Source organism: Poromitra crassiceps (genome assembly GCF_964638095.1).
Source record: "Poromitra crassiceps genome assembly, chromosome: 9".
NCBI classification, from domain to species: Eukaryota; Metazoa; Chordata; class Actinopteri; order Beryciformes; family Melamphaidae; genus Poromitra; species Poromitra crassiceps.
In genome coordinates this window covers 41,599,329-41,614,192 of record NC_139630.1, presented here as the reverse complement: position 1 = coordinate 41,614,192, position 14,864 = coordinate 41,599,329, and the positions used below count along the sequence as shown (strand labels likewise).

General features: G+C 41.6%; 1 protein-coding gene across 2 annotated transcripts; it reads right to left on the bottom strand.

The window, feature by feature from the left end:
* Nucleotides 1–1,372: 1,372 nt before the first annotated feature.
* mpv17 (mitochondrial inner membrane protein MPV17) lies at nt 1,373–12,355 on the bottom strand. Of its 2 annotated transcripts, none has more exons than XM_083642806.1 (8): nt 12,291–12,355; nt 11,173–11,253; nt 7,574–7,689; nt 5,794–5,886; nt 4,888–4,983; nt 3,059–3,091; nt 2,820–2,872; nt 1,373–2,184 (listed from the first exon to the last, which is right to left on the bottom strand). In XM_083642806.1, the coding sequence occupies exons 2-8, from the start codon at nt 11,243–11,245 to the stop codon at nt 2,115–2,117; spliced, it is 534 nt and encodes a 177-aa protein (XP_083498932.1). In that variant the 5' UTR covers nt 11,246–11,253; nt 12,291–12,355; the 3' UTR covers nt 1,373–2,114. The 2 variants fall into 2 exon arrangements, with proteins under 2 accessions (XP_083498932.1, XP_083498933.1); XM_083642807.1 differs by having other exon boundaries at nt 11,173–11,250; nt 12,291–12,353.
* Between the last annotated feature and the right edge of the window lie 2,509 nt (nt 12,356–14,864).

Sequence of the window (14,864 nt, the reverse complement as noted above, 5' to 3'; positions counted from 1 at the left end):
CCGGGTTCCTCCCTCGTCTCACCAGGTCTACGACCTGTGCGCTGCACCAGACTCCCCCGCTCCAAACATCTCATTCCGAGGTGATGGTATCTTAGTGGACACCATGCAGTACCAGTACTTTGTGGCACTGCAGTCTCCACTTGCGGCTTGAATGGCCCTCCTAAAAGGCCTCTCGTGGGTTAAATAAAGGTCAAATAAAAACAGGAGAGTGAGGCAGACAGAAGGGAGAGGGGAGGCTAGAGAGAGGAGGCATGGCAATATTGTTCATGAGCCATTTGAATTTTGAGGGAGTCACATAAGAATAAAGAATAAATGTGTGTGTGTGTGTGGAGCTTACTCTGCTCCCCAGCCTATAAATAGTACTGTAATCCCATTAGCAGCTTTGTTTTAGCTGACTCTATTCTGTTGATTAGCAATTGCCTCATCTCTGTGGGGGCGAGGAAATGACCTCACCGCTGTCTGCATATTTTGTTTTCCCATGATGGCGATGGCTAGGCGAAGGCATGACCCGCCCCTCTCTGCCTCTGATTGGCTGACTGTACTCGGCTGCTCCCACCTTCTTTCCAGGTGAGCCAGAAGTATCTCAAACGTGAGCAGCAGGTGCAAAACAATCATTAAATCAACAAGCATGACATACTTCATTATATGGAACGTTTCAATTGCAAATCTGAGTTATTTAGGCCTACTTAGCCTATTGCACAGACGTGTAATTTTTTCTGGTCATGCCTAATTTAATCACATTGTTGCTTAAACCTGTGCTAAACCTCTGGTGTCACTCCACATTTACTTACAGTGGTTCTGGGTAATGTAGTGAAGAATAGGGTCAGAGTGGGCTTTAGTAAAATGTGTTCTGGTGTGTCTGTTGGATATGGTGCCATTTCATTCGATTACATATTTATTGTAGAATTGGGAAGACGTTAATCACCTGTGGTTTGTGACCCAGATCTCTGCATTAGAATACTATGAATTTCCTGAGAAATTTAGCATTTTTCTGATGGCTGTCTAAGAGAGGAGTGGTCTGCCCTAGTCCCTAAATCAAACACACCTACACTTTACTGTCAGATCAGGTGGACCTCTGTGTAACAAGATTCACACTCAGACTGTGATCATTTCTTGTGATATAGTTGAACCACTTCTTGAAGGGAGTTTTACAAGCTATTTTGTTGAGAGGGGGGGAAAGGGGTTTCAGGGGATACCAATCTTTTTGACTTGTGACCCCACTTTGACATCACAAAGATCTAGGGACCCCAGACATTCAAATTTCGGTACATCGGAAAATATCATCAGTGACATTTTTACCTCAGAATTCTGACTTTATTCCTGCAGTATTGACCATCACAAACTCTGATGATATCGAACAGTGTAAGAAGATCTGAGTGTGGATTTATCTTTTAACCGCCGCTATGCAATAATACTGTAATCCTTAAAAATATCCGTAACAAATGATCCTTAAAATGATTTCTGGTAGTAACATTATGTAGATTAGTACATTTCCTGTGTACACTGTGCGGTACCAGTGCCAAATCCTACTTTCAGAGACATTTCTGCAAAATGCAAGTTTGAATTTCAAGTGTGAATTTGTCATTCAGTGTAGACAAGCAGTTTCTTCTGACCTTATAGTCACTCAATCACAGTTTTACCCATTGGAAATATCAGAAGACTAAGTAGCCTAAAGCCATGTTCATAACAGAACGGCCCATATATCACACTACAAGTGAGTGCAAATAATAATAATAATAATAATAATAATAATAATAATAATAACTTGAATTTATATAGCGCCTCTCAAAAAACCCAAGGTTGCTTTACAGGAGAGGGGGCAAGGACCAAGGGAAACAGATTAAGGGAGAGAGGGGCTAAACAAACAAAACAAAACAAAACAAAACAAAACAAAACAAAACAAAACAAAACAAAACAAAGGGATGGCTAAACTAACTAAACTAAAACTAATGGGGAAAGGCCATGGTGAAGAGGTGGGTCTTGAGGGTTGTTTTGAAAGTGTCCAGGGTCAGGGCGTTACAGATTTCAGGAGGGAGAGAGTTCCAGACAAAGACATCGACAACACCAACAGTCCTGAGGGGTTTGAGGCAGGGGGCGGGACTTGTGATAATCCTTCAAATCTTATTGGCTTTCCAGGACAGGTAGGAGTTCCAGCCAACAGCGACAATCTGGACAACAGCCAACCTGCATATATCAGAAATGTGAGGTCTTTGGATGCATTCACAGTTTCATCAAGAGGAAAATAAGGCTTTAAAGGGTTAGACACTTTCAGAACAAATTTTACATGAAATATGTCAAGAATACAGTAGGAATGGATTTTTTTCCTCACTAGAAAAACAATACACTAATACCAAGTAGGGATGAATCGAATATCATTTTGTCAAATTCTAATATTCTATTGAGGCTTTCCACGAATATTCAAATGTCTGCCGGGATGTCATCATGACTTAAAAATAAATAAAGTGATTAATCGGAATAAATATTAGTATTTTTGTTGAATCAGCTTTCTAAAAGATGTGTATTTGTCACATTAAAAGGACTCCACCCCTCTCTGTAGCCTCACGATGACTTTTCTTCAACTTCTATTGTAATTACATTTGTCCCAGTTAGCGCTATACCAAAATCATAAGATCATCATGAAATAGTGTACGCTGCCTGTCCCCTTAAACATCGGCTCACTACAGCTCTGCAGGCTCTGTCAGAGCCGAGTTGTCCCAGTGTTTACATTGTATATTAAAATACTTTCTGTACAAACTGTGCATTTCTTGATCGATGTGGCCGATCGTTACTATGTTGACAATGAAGTGATAGGAGCTTACCTGTGGTGTAGTGGAACGAAATAGAAATTGGCAATCTGGACTGGTGGCCATAGCTGAAACAAACAAGTTGACACACAGCATTCACATTCAGAATGGCCAGCATTTTACGTGTTGTGAAATGACTGTTTGAGCCACCGTCACCCAATTATTTTTGTGCCTATGCACAATCCAGATGGACAGTGTACACATACGTCATTGCACATATCAATAAAATGACTAACTTTAAAGGGAGAACTTACATAGTAATTTGAGATCAAGGCATCTGCATAGTCCTGTGATGAGAGACAAAGATATGCCATTGCATTTGTATGAAGATTCTAGATTCATTTTAATAGCCATAGTGAGTAATCATTTACAAATGAGGAATTGATGCAGTGATGACATCAATAGCAGAAGACGGAGCAGACAGAAAACAATCTCAAATTATAGCTGCTGCGCAGCAATGGGTCGTGGCCGGGCACTGACAGAGATGCTCACGTCATTTTTTGCAAGTCCAAGTCAAGTCTCAAGTCTTTGAGCTAGAGTCCAAGTCAAGTCTCAAGACTTTTAGCTATAGTCCAAGTCAAGTATCAAGTCTTTGGTCACAAGTCCAAGTCAAGTCTCTTATGGATGAGCGTTCTATCATCTGCTGCATGCCATCCAGTCTGCTTAGAACACTGCATAGCTAAAACTAAGGGATTCAAAGCATGTAGGCTACTGTATTATCCACACACTATCTATTAGCATACAGCATCAGCATTGATTAGTTGACATTATTATTAGTAGACCTTTCCTTAATGTCAATAAAGTCGATAAAGTATGTTTTCCAATCATCAATGGCACATTAAATTATCATATTTTAACGGAGCTTGACGGGATTACCTCCCCATGTAAGACAAGGGTGTGTATAGGCATTGCATGTCCAATAAGATATACAGAAGAGCAAAACAAACGACCAACAGCCTTTAAATCCCCAGAAACTTTATACTTATTGAATTGTGGTGATCTGTACATCACGTTACATAATCTTATAGAGCACAAAGAGGCCGTGGCACCCCTATTCTGCCCAGTATCAACTCAAGCGTCACTTTACATGTAAACTATGGCGGAATTATTTTCATCTGTTAAAGCAGCATTTATCTTCCATGATGAATTAAATCATAATCACAATGCTACAAAGACATTAGCTAATCATCACAGAGCTGCACAGACCAGTTTATCAGGTCATTTCGCCTGGTATCACAGACGTAAATGTGCCCAGCCGAGGAGCTCTAAAGCCGGCTTGCATCAGTGGAGAATGGTCGGCTGGGCTGGCTGGCCCTGTCCCTCAAAAATCAGACTTTGAAATAGGCGTTATTTTGATAAACTGACCTCATATCGGGGAGCTATATTGTTACGTTTGTCTACTAAAATTATTAAAACATCGTAAACATAACACTGTTTCTGATAGTTTGCTACAGCTCCCGCTGATTGCTATGCCAGGCTAAGGCTGTGGCTGTGGGACTGTGCTGTTCTCAATCATCAAGTAGCTACACCCCAAAACTTTCTTCATCTTCTTTATCATTCATTTTCCTCAAAATGGGGCCATCATTTACAAAATGAGGACCATGATGACAGCATGAATAGACTTAAAAAAAAAGAATGACATGAGTAAGACTTGAAATTGGTGATTCATGCTATAAACTAATTTGGAAAGTGTATACTGTATTTATGACCTTAAATCAAGACAGAAGTCATTTAAAATGTCCAAACTCATTGGAAAGATCTATTAATCTGTTATTATGGAATGGTATTAAGGTTTGAACATGCAATACAGACAGATTCACTTTTTAACTTCTTCTTCTCTTCTGATTGGACCAATCCGTAAAAACATTTTAGTCTAGTTTTTTATTTGTTGATGAAAACGTCAATAGATTTCCACATAGTTTTTGTCATCACAAGTTTGTTTTTACTTAGTTAAGGTTTTCTTCTAGTTTTCTTCAGTCTAAATAGGTAGTCAACGAACATTTCTTTAATCCTTTAATTGGCTCATCTGAGCCAGAAATCTAACGTTAATGAAACGTAAAGTGTTATAATGAAGCCGGCTCACCCTCTGGAGCTTGGCGATGTTCTGCTCTACCGTCAGTCCATTCAGAGAGCCGGAGATACAGAGGAAACCTCCCAGGAAGCATGGAGCAAAACACAACTACACGCACACACACGCGCGCACGCGCACACACGCACGCACACACACACACACACACACACACACACACACACACACACACACACACACACACACACACACACACACACACACATTGTGATGGATTTTTATTTTATTTTTATTTGACCTTTATTTAACCAGGTTAGTCTCATTGAGATTAAAAACCTATTTTGCAAGAGAGACCTGGCCAAGAGGCAGCACAGGGTTACAGACATACAGTTACATAACATATCACCACAACATTTGCATATAAGCAACTGTACTAACAACCAAAGATTAAAAGAAAAGAAAAAAGTACAACATATATCACATTGATAGGCATGATTCAATCTACTCTAATCATGACACTTACAGACCTGCATTTCGTTTGCCTCCATGACTTTTAACATCACTTTAAAAGTGTCTAATGAGACAAGCTCCTGTAGATTCAGTGTTTCTTGAAGCTCATTCCAGGCCAGAGGGGCAGACAAATGGAAGGCCTTTTTGCCAAACTCAGTCCGAGCCTTTGGTACGGTCAGCAGGACTCTATTTTGAAACCGAAAGTTAGAGGGATCCGCAACCCAACCCCACCACCACAATCTCTCACCTAGTGTTATAGTGGGCCAAAGTCACGTGAACATCTCCCAGGTTAACAGCACTGTACCTGGCAGGAGAGTGTGGGGAAGTCACAGGACATCTCCCAGCTTAACAGCACTGTACCTGGGAGGAGAGTCTTGGGCAGACACGGGACACCTCCCAGGTTAACAGCACTGTACCTGGGCAAAAAGAGGACGAAGAGAGGCCTCTCACCTGGTCAACCAGCATTTTCTTCATGGCAGCGCTTTTACTCCCTCCAACCACCAGTCTGTCCAGCACCTTGTACCAGCCGCCTATGACTGGACCCTAGGTTGGAAAAACACACATAGGCATCTTTTTTTAATACATTTTTTATTGATTACCATTTTTAACAAACAAGAAGAAAAACATAACAAACCATAAACATCTGCCAAAAACAGACAAAAACAAAATACCGGTACATACACAAACACAAACAAAATCACTCACATACATAACCCCCCTCCCCGCTGGACCCCACCCCCCCATCCACCAACCCACACACATAATTGGCTCACATCAGCAAAGTACAAAAAAAGACAAAACGGAACCTAGCTATCCTGGCGATGCCCATGGCCCCCACGCACGGCTTCAATACATATTCCACAACCTAATATTGTCTGCTTTAGCGCCATGCATACAGGCCACCAACATCTCCATGACATGCAGGTCCACAACTGAAGATACCCATTGTTTTAAAGGCAGAATCTGAGGAGCCCAGCAGCAGCCAACGCCTCTGCCTTAAGGATAAATTCAACACAGTAAAACCATTCAACAACAAAACAACAGGAGAACAAGGAACAGTGGCTCCCAGCACTACGGAAATCTTCCTGGCAACTTCTCTCCAAAAGAAAGAAACATCTATATAGTTTTGGGATAGTTGCCTGAGTTTTGGAGATATTGGCCGGCAATGGCCGCAGAGATGTCTGCCTTCTCTTGAATACAATGGAACTGGATGGCACTCGGCTTCTGGTGCTCAAAGGACCAAAAAAAGACATTTGAAAAACTGAACAGCAATGTCTCTTTCCAGAAATCATGACCCGGTTACTCAAGATAATGCACAGATTTTGTTGTGAGCAGTTTCATGTAGGAACTATTTTCTTTTGCAGTCTCATTTAGGAACTAGCTAGCAGCTAGCGGGTGTAGTTCAGTCAAATCTGGAATCTGGAATTACCCTTTAACCATTCCTCAAACACAACAAACACACAAACAAGCAATCTTTACATTTCATATAATATATTTCCTTATTTGATGAAATGCAAAAGCAAAAACCTGAGCTCTTCTGGGCAGAGATGATGGCCAGAAGTTGGAGTGGTTGTTTAAGACTGAGGTATTTAAGACTGCTAACTTTATTTCTATGGCCTGGAATAGAAGGCAAGCACAGCTCTTTAAGTAGGTTTAGGTGGTGCTTTTCATGCGGTACAACTTCACTGTATGTACTTTGGGTGTTTTTGTAGGTTTTATGTTTTGATCATTGTTTGTTTAAATGATGAACAGTAAAAGTGTCCTGTAAGCCCATGTGGGCTGGGCTTCATTGGAAGCATGACACTTAAATAAAGAAAAATCAATCAATCAATCATGTTTTTTTTTACCCCCCTTTCTGTTTCTCTACCTTTCTATCCAATGTGAACCTTTAGACTCTTCAAGGCCCTCCCCACGGTAGAAGACTGATGGCTGACGGCAGTACTAGAACCTCTCGTCACAGTTTCTACCCAACTGCTATTCACCTCTTCATTGAGACCCTAAAGACCCCACAAATCATGACTTTGCCCCCCCCCCCCCCCACACACACAGACATTATCCCACACAGACACGACCCTATTATATAGAAAGATATTATTTAGAATGCATTTTACAGCCTGGAGGAAGAGAGCTCTGTTTGGCTTCAAAGTGATCTGCCCCATTCATTCTTCACACTCAGAGGAGAGAGGAGAGGAGAGGATGAGAAAGAGAGAGAGAGAGAGAGGAGACCCACCACAAAGAAGAAGCCGATGCTCATCATCTTGGCTGTCCGCTTCACACTGTGATTGGCCAATCCCCTCCTCTCAATCAGCTGCTGGGAGATGACATCACCGACCCCCACCAAAGACCCTGCAGGGGGGACAAGGGATGGGAGTGACGCTAGGAGTGAGCAAAAAAATCTATTAACTTAAATATCGCAATTTTTTCATTTGGCAATTTTTAAATCGATTGTTTTATGTCATCTCAGCTTTGCCCTTTCTCAGGCTTCACTAATTGGATAAGATATCCCCGCGTGAGCTGTAAAATGCTGAAGACTTTTTTCATTGGCACCATTATGGCCACACCCCTTGCCGGTGCGCCCGGCACCCTCAATAAAATGAGGACGGCGCTGGCAAATCAGCTCTTTCCTTTCTTCACATGGTGAGAGAAGACTACTCTACAAGCATGGTGAGAGAAGACTACTCTACAAGCATGGTGAGAGAAGACTACTCTACAAGCATGGTGAGAGAAGACTACTCTACAAGCATGGTGAAACACTATTCTACAAGCATGGTGAGAGAAGACTAGACAGGCAGGCAGACAGACAGACAGACAGACAGAGAGAGAGAGAGAGAGACAGACTACTCTACAAGCAGCGATGGAACAGAGCAGCAGCAGTGGCGGTGCCGGGCCTGCGTCCAGCAGCAGCGGCGGGACCAGTGGCAGCGGAACCAGACCGGCGGACAGGGCCAGCTTTGCCTGGCTAGAGCACGGGCTGGCAGCGAGTCTGCAAGACCTGCGAGACAACTTGCATCTTCTCCGAAACACGGACACGAAGATGCCCCGCCTCCCTGGGTCTCACCCTCGAGCCTCTTCCCTCTTTTCAATTCAATTCAATTAATTTATTTGTTCGATAGGGGACAGGTGTACATTAATGAACATTTAAAAAAAATGTAAATGCACGACAATTGCAGTCACAGGACTGATTTCCATTGTTAGTCCCCCTGCCAGATGATACAGGCTTAGAGTCCTGGTAGGGGTAAAAAGTAACATAGTGCAACAAAGATATATTTAAAATGTAAACACAATACAAAGTGCAAGTATGCAGAGAAATGGTCCTGATAAGGGGAAAAGTAACTTAGTGCAACAAAACATATTTAAAATGTAAACACAATGCAAAGTGCGAACCTGAGATTAGAGCTCTACATAGCTAAGTACAAAGTGCAAAGTACAAAATATACAGGAATATACAGTCTGATACTAAAACCTGAGTTTGGGATCAACATCCAGCTAAAAAGTAAGATCTACAAAGAAGACTTACTTAAACAGATATAAGAGAAAAGAAAAAAAAAATACAGAGATACAACACACATATCCATACAGTATAAACATACTATTCTATTCCCTAGTGATGAGTACATAGTTGAGTGGACTTCAGCCATCTCTTCACTTGACCCTTAAACATGCCTAGTGTTGGGCATTCCCTTATGGTCGACGGAATTGTGTTCCAGAGTTTGCCACCCTTGACAGACAGAACTGTCTGGCCAAAGGTGGTGCGCCTGTATGGGATAACACAATCGCCTCTAATTGAGGCTCTGGTGGTTCTGGTTGTGGATCCAGATACAGGTCTCTGATTGATGTACTCATTTAGCGGGGGAGGGGCAAGGCCATTTAGTACCTTGAAAACGGTGCATGCATATTTAAAGGAAATTAAGTTATTGAAACTTAGTAAGTTGTGTTTGACCAGGATGTTACAATAGTGGTAGGAACAGGGTTTTTTATCAAATACTTTTAGTGCTCTCTTATAGAGTGACTCAAGTGGTTTGAGTGTGGATGTGCATGTGAGAGACCAGCTGGTCACACAGTAGTCCAGGTGAGAAAATATCATAGCATGTAAGAATGTCCTGGCAGAACCTACAGACATGCTGTGTCTAATGTGTTTGAAGTCTCTTGCCCTCACTGCAGAGTCCTCCCGATTTGAGAGCTACTGTGGAGAGTGGCCATCTGGACGGGGTTCAGCGACGTTGACCTCCGAGGACCGGCAGAGCCTTCCGCTGCCCTGAGGGACCTCACAGGGTTTTACTCCGCCGCAAGCACCGAGGCTCAGGGCCCAGCTTCAGCAGTGGCCCAGGGCCCTCCTCCCTCGGCTCCCGCTGCTCCACCAGCTTCCCATGGGAGGGAAGCCTCCACGGCGCCAGGCCCCGGTGTTCTCCAAGGCTGGCCCAATGCCGTCTACCCTCGACCCTGGCTCCAGGCGCTCTCCTCGGCTGGCCCAGGGTCATCCTCAAGGCCACTCCGGTTATCCTGACTCCGTTTCCAGGCCGTCGAGAAAGGAGGAGGAAGAGGGAGCGCGAGACCTCCACCGTCGCCGCTCCAACCTAACCAGCAGCCTCAAGCCAGCCCGCTGTACCAACCCGAGCTGCAGCCGTCCTGGGCCCGGTGAGAGCAGGCCCCCGCCCCCGGGCGAGACTGGCATGCATCTGGACCCAGTCCTCCGCTCCACCCCCAGAGGAGGGCTATGAGTGTCGCAGGAGAGCATGAACTCCGGCTGGGAGTGCAACCCTAATCTAAAGAGCTTCCTACCCCAGCCGAGCATGTCCCCTGTTTCTGTTGACATTGCTTTTAGTTCATGTTACACAAGCACAAACGACATAAACTGGTAACGGCCAGTTTTTCAGTCGAGTTTATTAAATAATATTAGTAATAGAAATTGTAAAATGCATGGCTTTTGTGCCGTCTCTCAATTTTCACAATACTCCAGCTTGATTTAACTTTTATGTGGCCAGAATTGCAAAAACAAATTGTATACTATGATATGGCTGTTGTACACCTAAATCGGCAAAACATCCCACTCAGCAGAATTCCACAGATTTTAAGAAACAATATGCGCAGAAAATGCAAAAAAGAATCTGTATTCGGTTTGGGCCTGCTTATCAGGAACTTCACAGTAGTATCAGGAGTAGAGTGAGAGGAGTGACAGCAGCCTCTCTGTTCACTGAAGTGTATCCACTGTCAGCTGGAGCAAAGATCATGTATGGCCAACTGGTCAACAGTTCAGGACACATTACACAGGTCATGCTAACAAATGGGGCCATTCCTTTTGTATTGGTAAGAAGGAATATCCCAGTTGAGTGACATGACACCCGAGTTGATCGTGTTCCATTAAAACAGTCTGGAAACCAGCCAGGGTTAGCTCTAGCCAGGCAAGCCATTGTTAGCAATAACAGTTGATAACACCACATTTCGTGGCATTTTGTGGATACCAACACTATAGCAACATGTCCACAGATAGAAGTTAGATAGTACTGTGTACATAAGGCTGATTTAATGAGACCTACACAAAAAGTCAGAACTACTAATGAACAGTATTTACAACAACTTTCACTACTGTTGAAGCGCGGAACAGCCATCTTAGATTTTGAGGTCGGGGCTGGTGAGGCTCGGTGAGGCTCCCCTGAGATCGGCTTTTAGGCCAGGAATCCGAGATCAGGTGACGTCACAGGGGGCGTTTCTGACCTTTGAACCATGGAAGTGGGGCATCAAATTTGCCTTGCGTGCCCATCCAAACGATTGTGTGTGTGTGTGTGTGTGTGTGTGTGTGTGTGTGTGTGAGTGAGTGAGAGTTATTCCTACCAGCAGTCACTATCTGGACAGTCCATGGGTATCTGGTCATCAAGGCCTGGTAGGATCTCCACAGGCCTGCCATTGCCCCTGCTTTCGAACACACACACAGGTCACTGTAGGCCTACTATAGATTTGCTACGCATTTCCAGCGTGGGTGACTCAAATTAAACGTCTAATGAGTCCCACACCGTCCTCCATTACAGCTTATTCATAGGATTCACTTGTACTCTTCTTATGGTGCTCTGTAGCCCCAATAAGTTATGTGCTCTTGTATGGAGAGAACATAGGTGGAAAGTAACTATACTTACTTTACTTGAATACTCTATAAGTACAATTTTGAGGTACTTGTAGGCATTTTACTTATTCATTTTATTAATAGTTCTACTCCACTACATTTCAGAGGGAAATATTGTACTTTTTACTTACGCAAACTATCTTTGACAAGTTATGCAAAACGTGTACAAAATATAATCAACGGATACATTTTGTGATATATTATAGTCAATGCATGTAAGCTACCCAGCAATAATAACAATAATAATAATAATATAATATATAATAATAATAAGTATATATATATAAATAATTGAACGCCAGTTAACTTGTACAAAATATAATCAACTGATACATTGTGATGTTATTGTCAATGCATGTAAGCTACCCAGCAATAATAACAATAATAAATAATAAGTATATATATATATATATATATATATATATATATATATATATATATATATATATATATATATATATATATATATATATATATAATTTAACGCCAGTTAGGTGCCGTTTTACGACAGTGACCAAAAGGCGGCAGTCATGCTGCTGAAAATAAACAAGCGCAATGCTAGAGTAGCCTACACAGCCGCCTCTCGCCTCTACTTCACTCTGTATAAAATATTACAACCAGACCTGTTACAAATGTCACTGACAAGTGACAATACATCATTCGCTCTTGTTGTTAAACATTTAAATCGCGTAGCGTTAGGTGACCAAAACTAAAGCATGCTATCACTCATTCTGTAGCTTGCTAATAATTACTAGTTCAGGAAACTTCTAGGCAACAATGTATTCATTGTGTATAAAACACTTCGTTACCATCAATGTAAAGTCACACTCACTGTATTAGTAATACTGTCAATGGACACAAACCATGCCGCTTGTTCACACTGATCCGATGCTGGTGCTGCCTTCACTGTCTCCTAATAACCTCCGACTTCTTGCAATTGGAAATTCATTAATATCGAAAACAACTTGCCCCGCGTTCAAGTCGGTTCATGGTTCAAGTGCTTTCGGTGGGAAATGCTAACAAAATTGACACAGCTAAAACAGCATGTTGGGACTTTGCACTTGCTAGTAAAAGGGCCTATTTCCCACAGCACTTGAATTTAACATTATGAACTGCAATGCACGTCACTTCCGCTGTAAACAATGTAGCGAAAACATGGTGCCCTCAAATGGTTCAGTGATTGTAATGCAGTCTGTCCACACACACACACATATATTGCAGTCTGTACACACACACACACATAATGCAGTCTACACACACACACACACACACACAGTACCTTTACAGACCTGTGTGTGCAGACACTGGTAACACACACCACATACAAACTAACACACGGTTTAGACTTGAACTTGATCACTGAGACAAAATAATTTCTGGTTGTGCTCTTTCATAACCCAATCAATTTTATTTTGCATCTTACAAGAGCTGAATACTTCAGACAAATAGAGATCAGTGCAGTGTGAGAGAAAGTACATTTTAAGATCAAATGTATAATTGGCATTTGATAGGGGTTGATATATGAAGTGGAAGTGATCCCTGGGAAATTTGGTTTATTGGTAGGTAGCCTAGTGGTACTTGCACGGAAAAGTTTGGGAACCCCTGGTAGCCAATAATGTGGAAAAAGCTATGGCCTCTGCTTGATTTGCAGATAGCTGCATTTCGATCGGCACTACAACAAAAACAGAGGTCAGAGGATTTGGATCAATATCTTTGTCACATATAAAAAAGAAGGCACTGAATATATCTGTCTAGAATGTATTGAACACACCCCAGCTATGGATCCGCTTGCAACAATAATATACTATATTATTATAGTGTTGGGGAAGTTACTTTCAAAATGTAATATAGGCTACTACATATTACTAGCTACTTTCATTTGAAAGTAATACGTTACTTTACAATATTACTGTCTGTGTAGAGTAACTCATTATTTATTACACTACTTTTGCCAAAATAACTGCAGTAGCAGATTTGACCCGGAAAAAATAATTTATACCATCTGAAGTCAGAACCATTCTGCTCCAGTGTGCGCTGCGCTGCTACGGCAACGTCACATTGACAAAATGGAGTCATTCTTAAAGAGACAGGCGCAGGTAAAAATAAATAAATAATAATAATAATAAATATTTTCGACTTTCAATAATAAAAGTCGATCTTGATAAGAAAAACTATTATTCGAAAATTCATTGCCCATCCCTTCTCTGTTCCAGGCTTAAAACTCTTTATACAAGGACTTTCTGAAATGTCAATAGAGAAATTAATGGGAAATTCCCTTCCTAGTCAGGGATCCACAGGCCCAAAAGCTCAAGAAAATGGGTTGAACCTGACATGGCATGCTATACTTTTTGTTTGTGTTTTATCTCTTAATTTGGACATTAAGGTCCACTGAATGAGAGGTCTGCTCTGCCGGAAACCTCGCGAAAAAAAGTTGTGGCCATTTTTGTATATGAAGCCTTTATTTTTTGACCGAAAAATGTGAAAGAGTTTTTTTCCCTCAAAGTCCTCAGTGGGTTGCGTAGGCTGTCAATAAATTCATCCCAGGTACACAGAACATGTGTGTTGACAACACCAAGTTAAGAAATACACTTACAAAACCTTTCCAAATGATTTATAGCCTATTTCTATTACAAAAAAGCACTCGTTTTTTGAATTTTCTCCATTATTTTCATCTTTACTTTGTTAGTAAGCAATTATATCCTGAAATATGACATCAGCCAATGTGTCATTCTTTTCAGCAGATATTATAGTCATTCCACACTAAAGATTATTAAAATCAACCCAAAATCAATGGATCTGTGGTGATTTTATTACCTTTATGCTCGAAATTCCTGGAGACATGTTTTTAGTTTTAACAAAACCCTGTACCCCAAAGACAATACTTGTAACACAAGAAATTCAAAACAACAAAATTATTTTAATCACAAAATGTACACTGGATGACAAGCCAAGAAAACAATTATTGTTATACAGCTTTGGATAGATTGTGACCAGTATGTAGAAAACATTAAATTAAACATTAGCTGAACAAAATTATTGAACACAACACATTAAAAAAAGAAAGAAAAAAGACTGGCAACAAGGTCTATAATATAACATAAAATTACCTTTGCAATGAACAAAATAACTCAATCACTGTCACTGTCTTCAAGTGTGAGTTCATTCCTTGAACATTTGTTGGGGTCCCCAGTGCAGAGACATGCGATGACACACTTGACATTGGCTCTCACACAAGAGCATCCTCGGGCACACATGCTTTTCTTGCAGTGACAGTATTTGGTGTGTTTGAATTCGGCAGGTTTTGCCTCCTTCAGCATCATGGTTGCCATCAGCTTACCACTGACAAGCTCTCTGCTGAAGTCAGTGGCAACAGGGTAGGTTGGTTGAGACATGTGTGCTCGCTTGC

Excerpts from the sequence above, each read along its gene's own strand:
- mpv17 (XM_083642806.1), bottom strand. The coding sequence starts at position 11,245 with ATGGCAGGCCTGTGGAGATCCTACCAGGCCTTGATGACCAGATACCCA. Across the intron at positions 7,690-11,172 it reads TGTCCAGATAGTGACTGCTG|GGTCTTTGGTGGGGGTCGGT; the intron begins GTAGGAATAACT and ends TCCCCCCTGCAG. Across the intron at positions 3,092-4,887 it reads ACATCGCCAAGCTCCAGAGG|GACTATGCAGATGCCTTGAT; the intron begins GTGAGCCGGCTT and ends CTCTCATCACAG.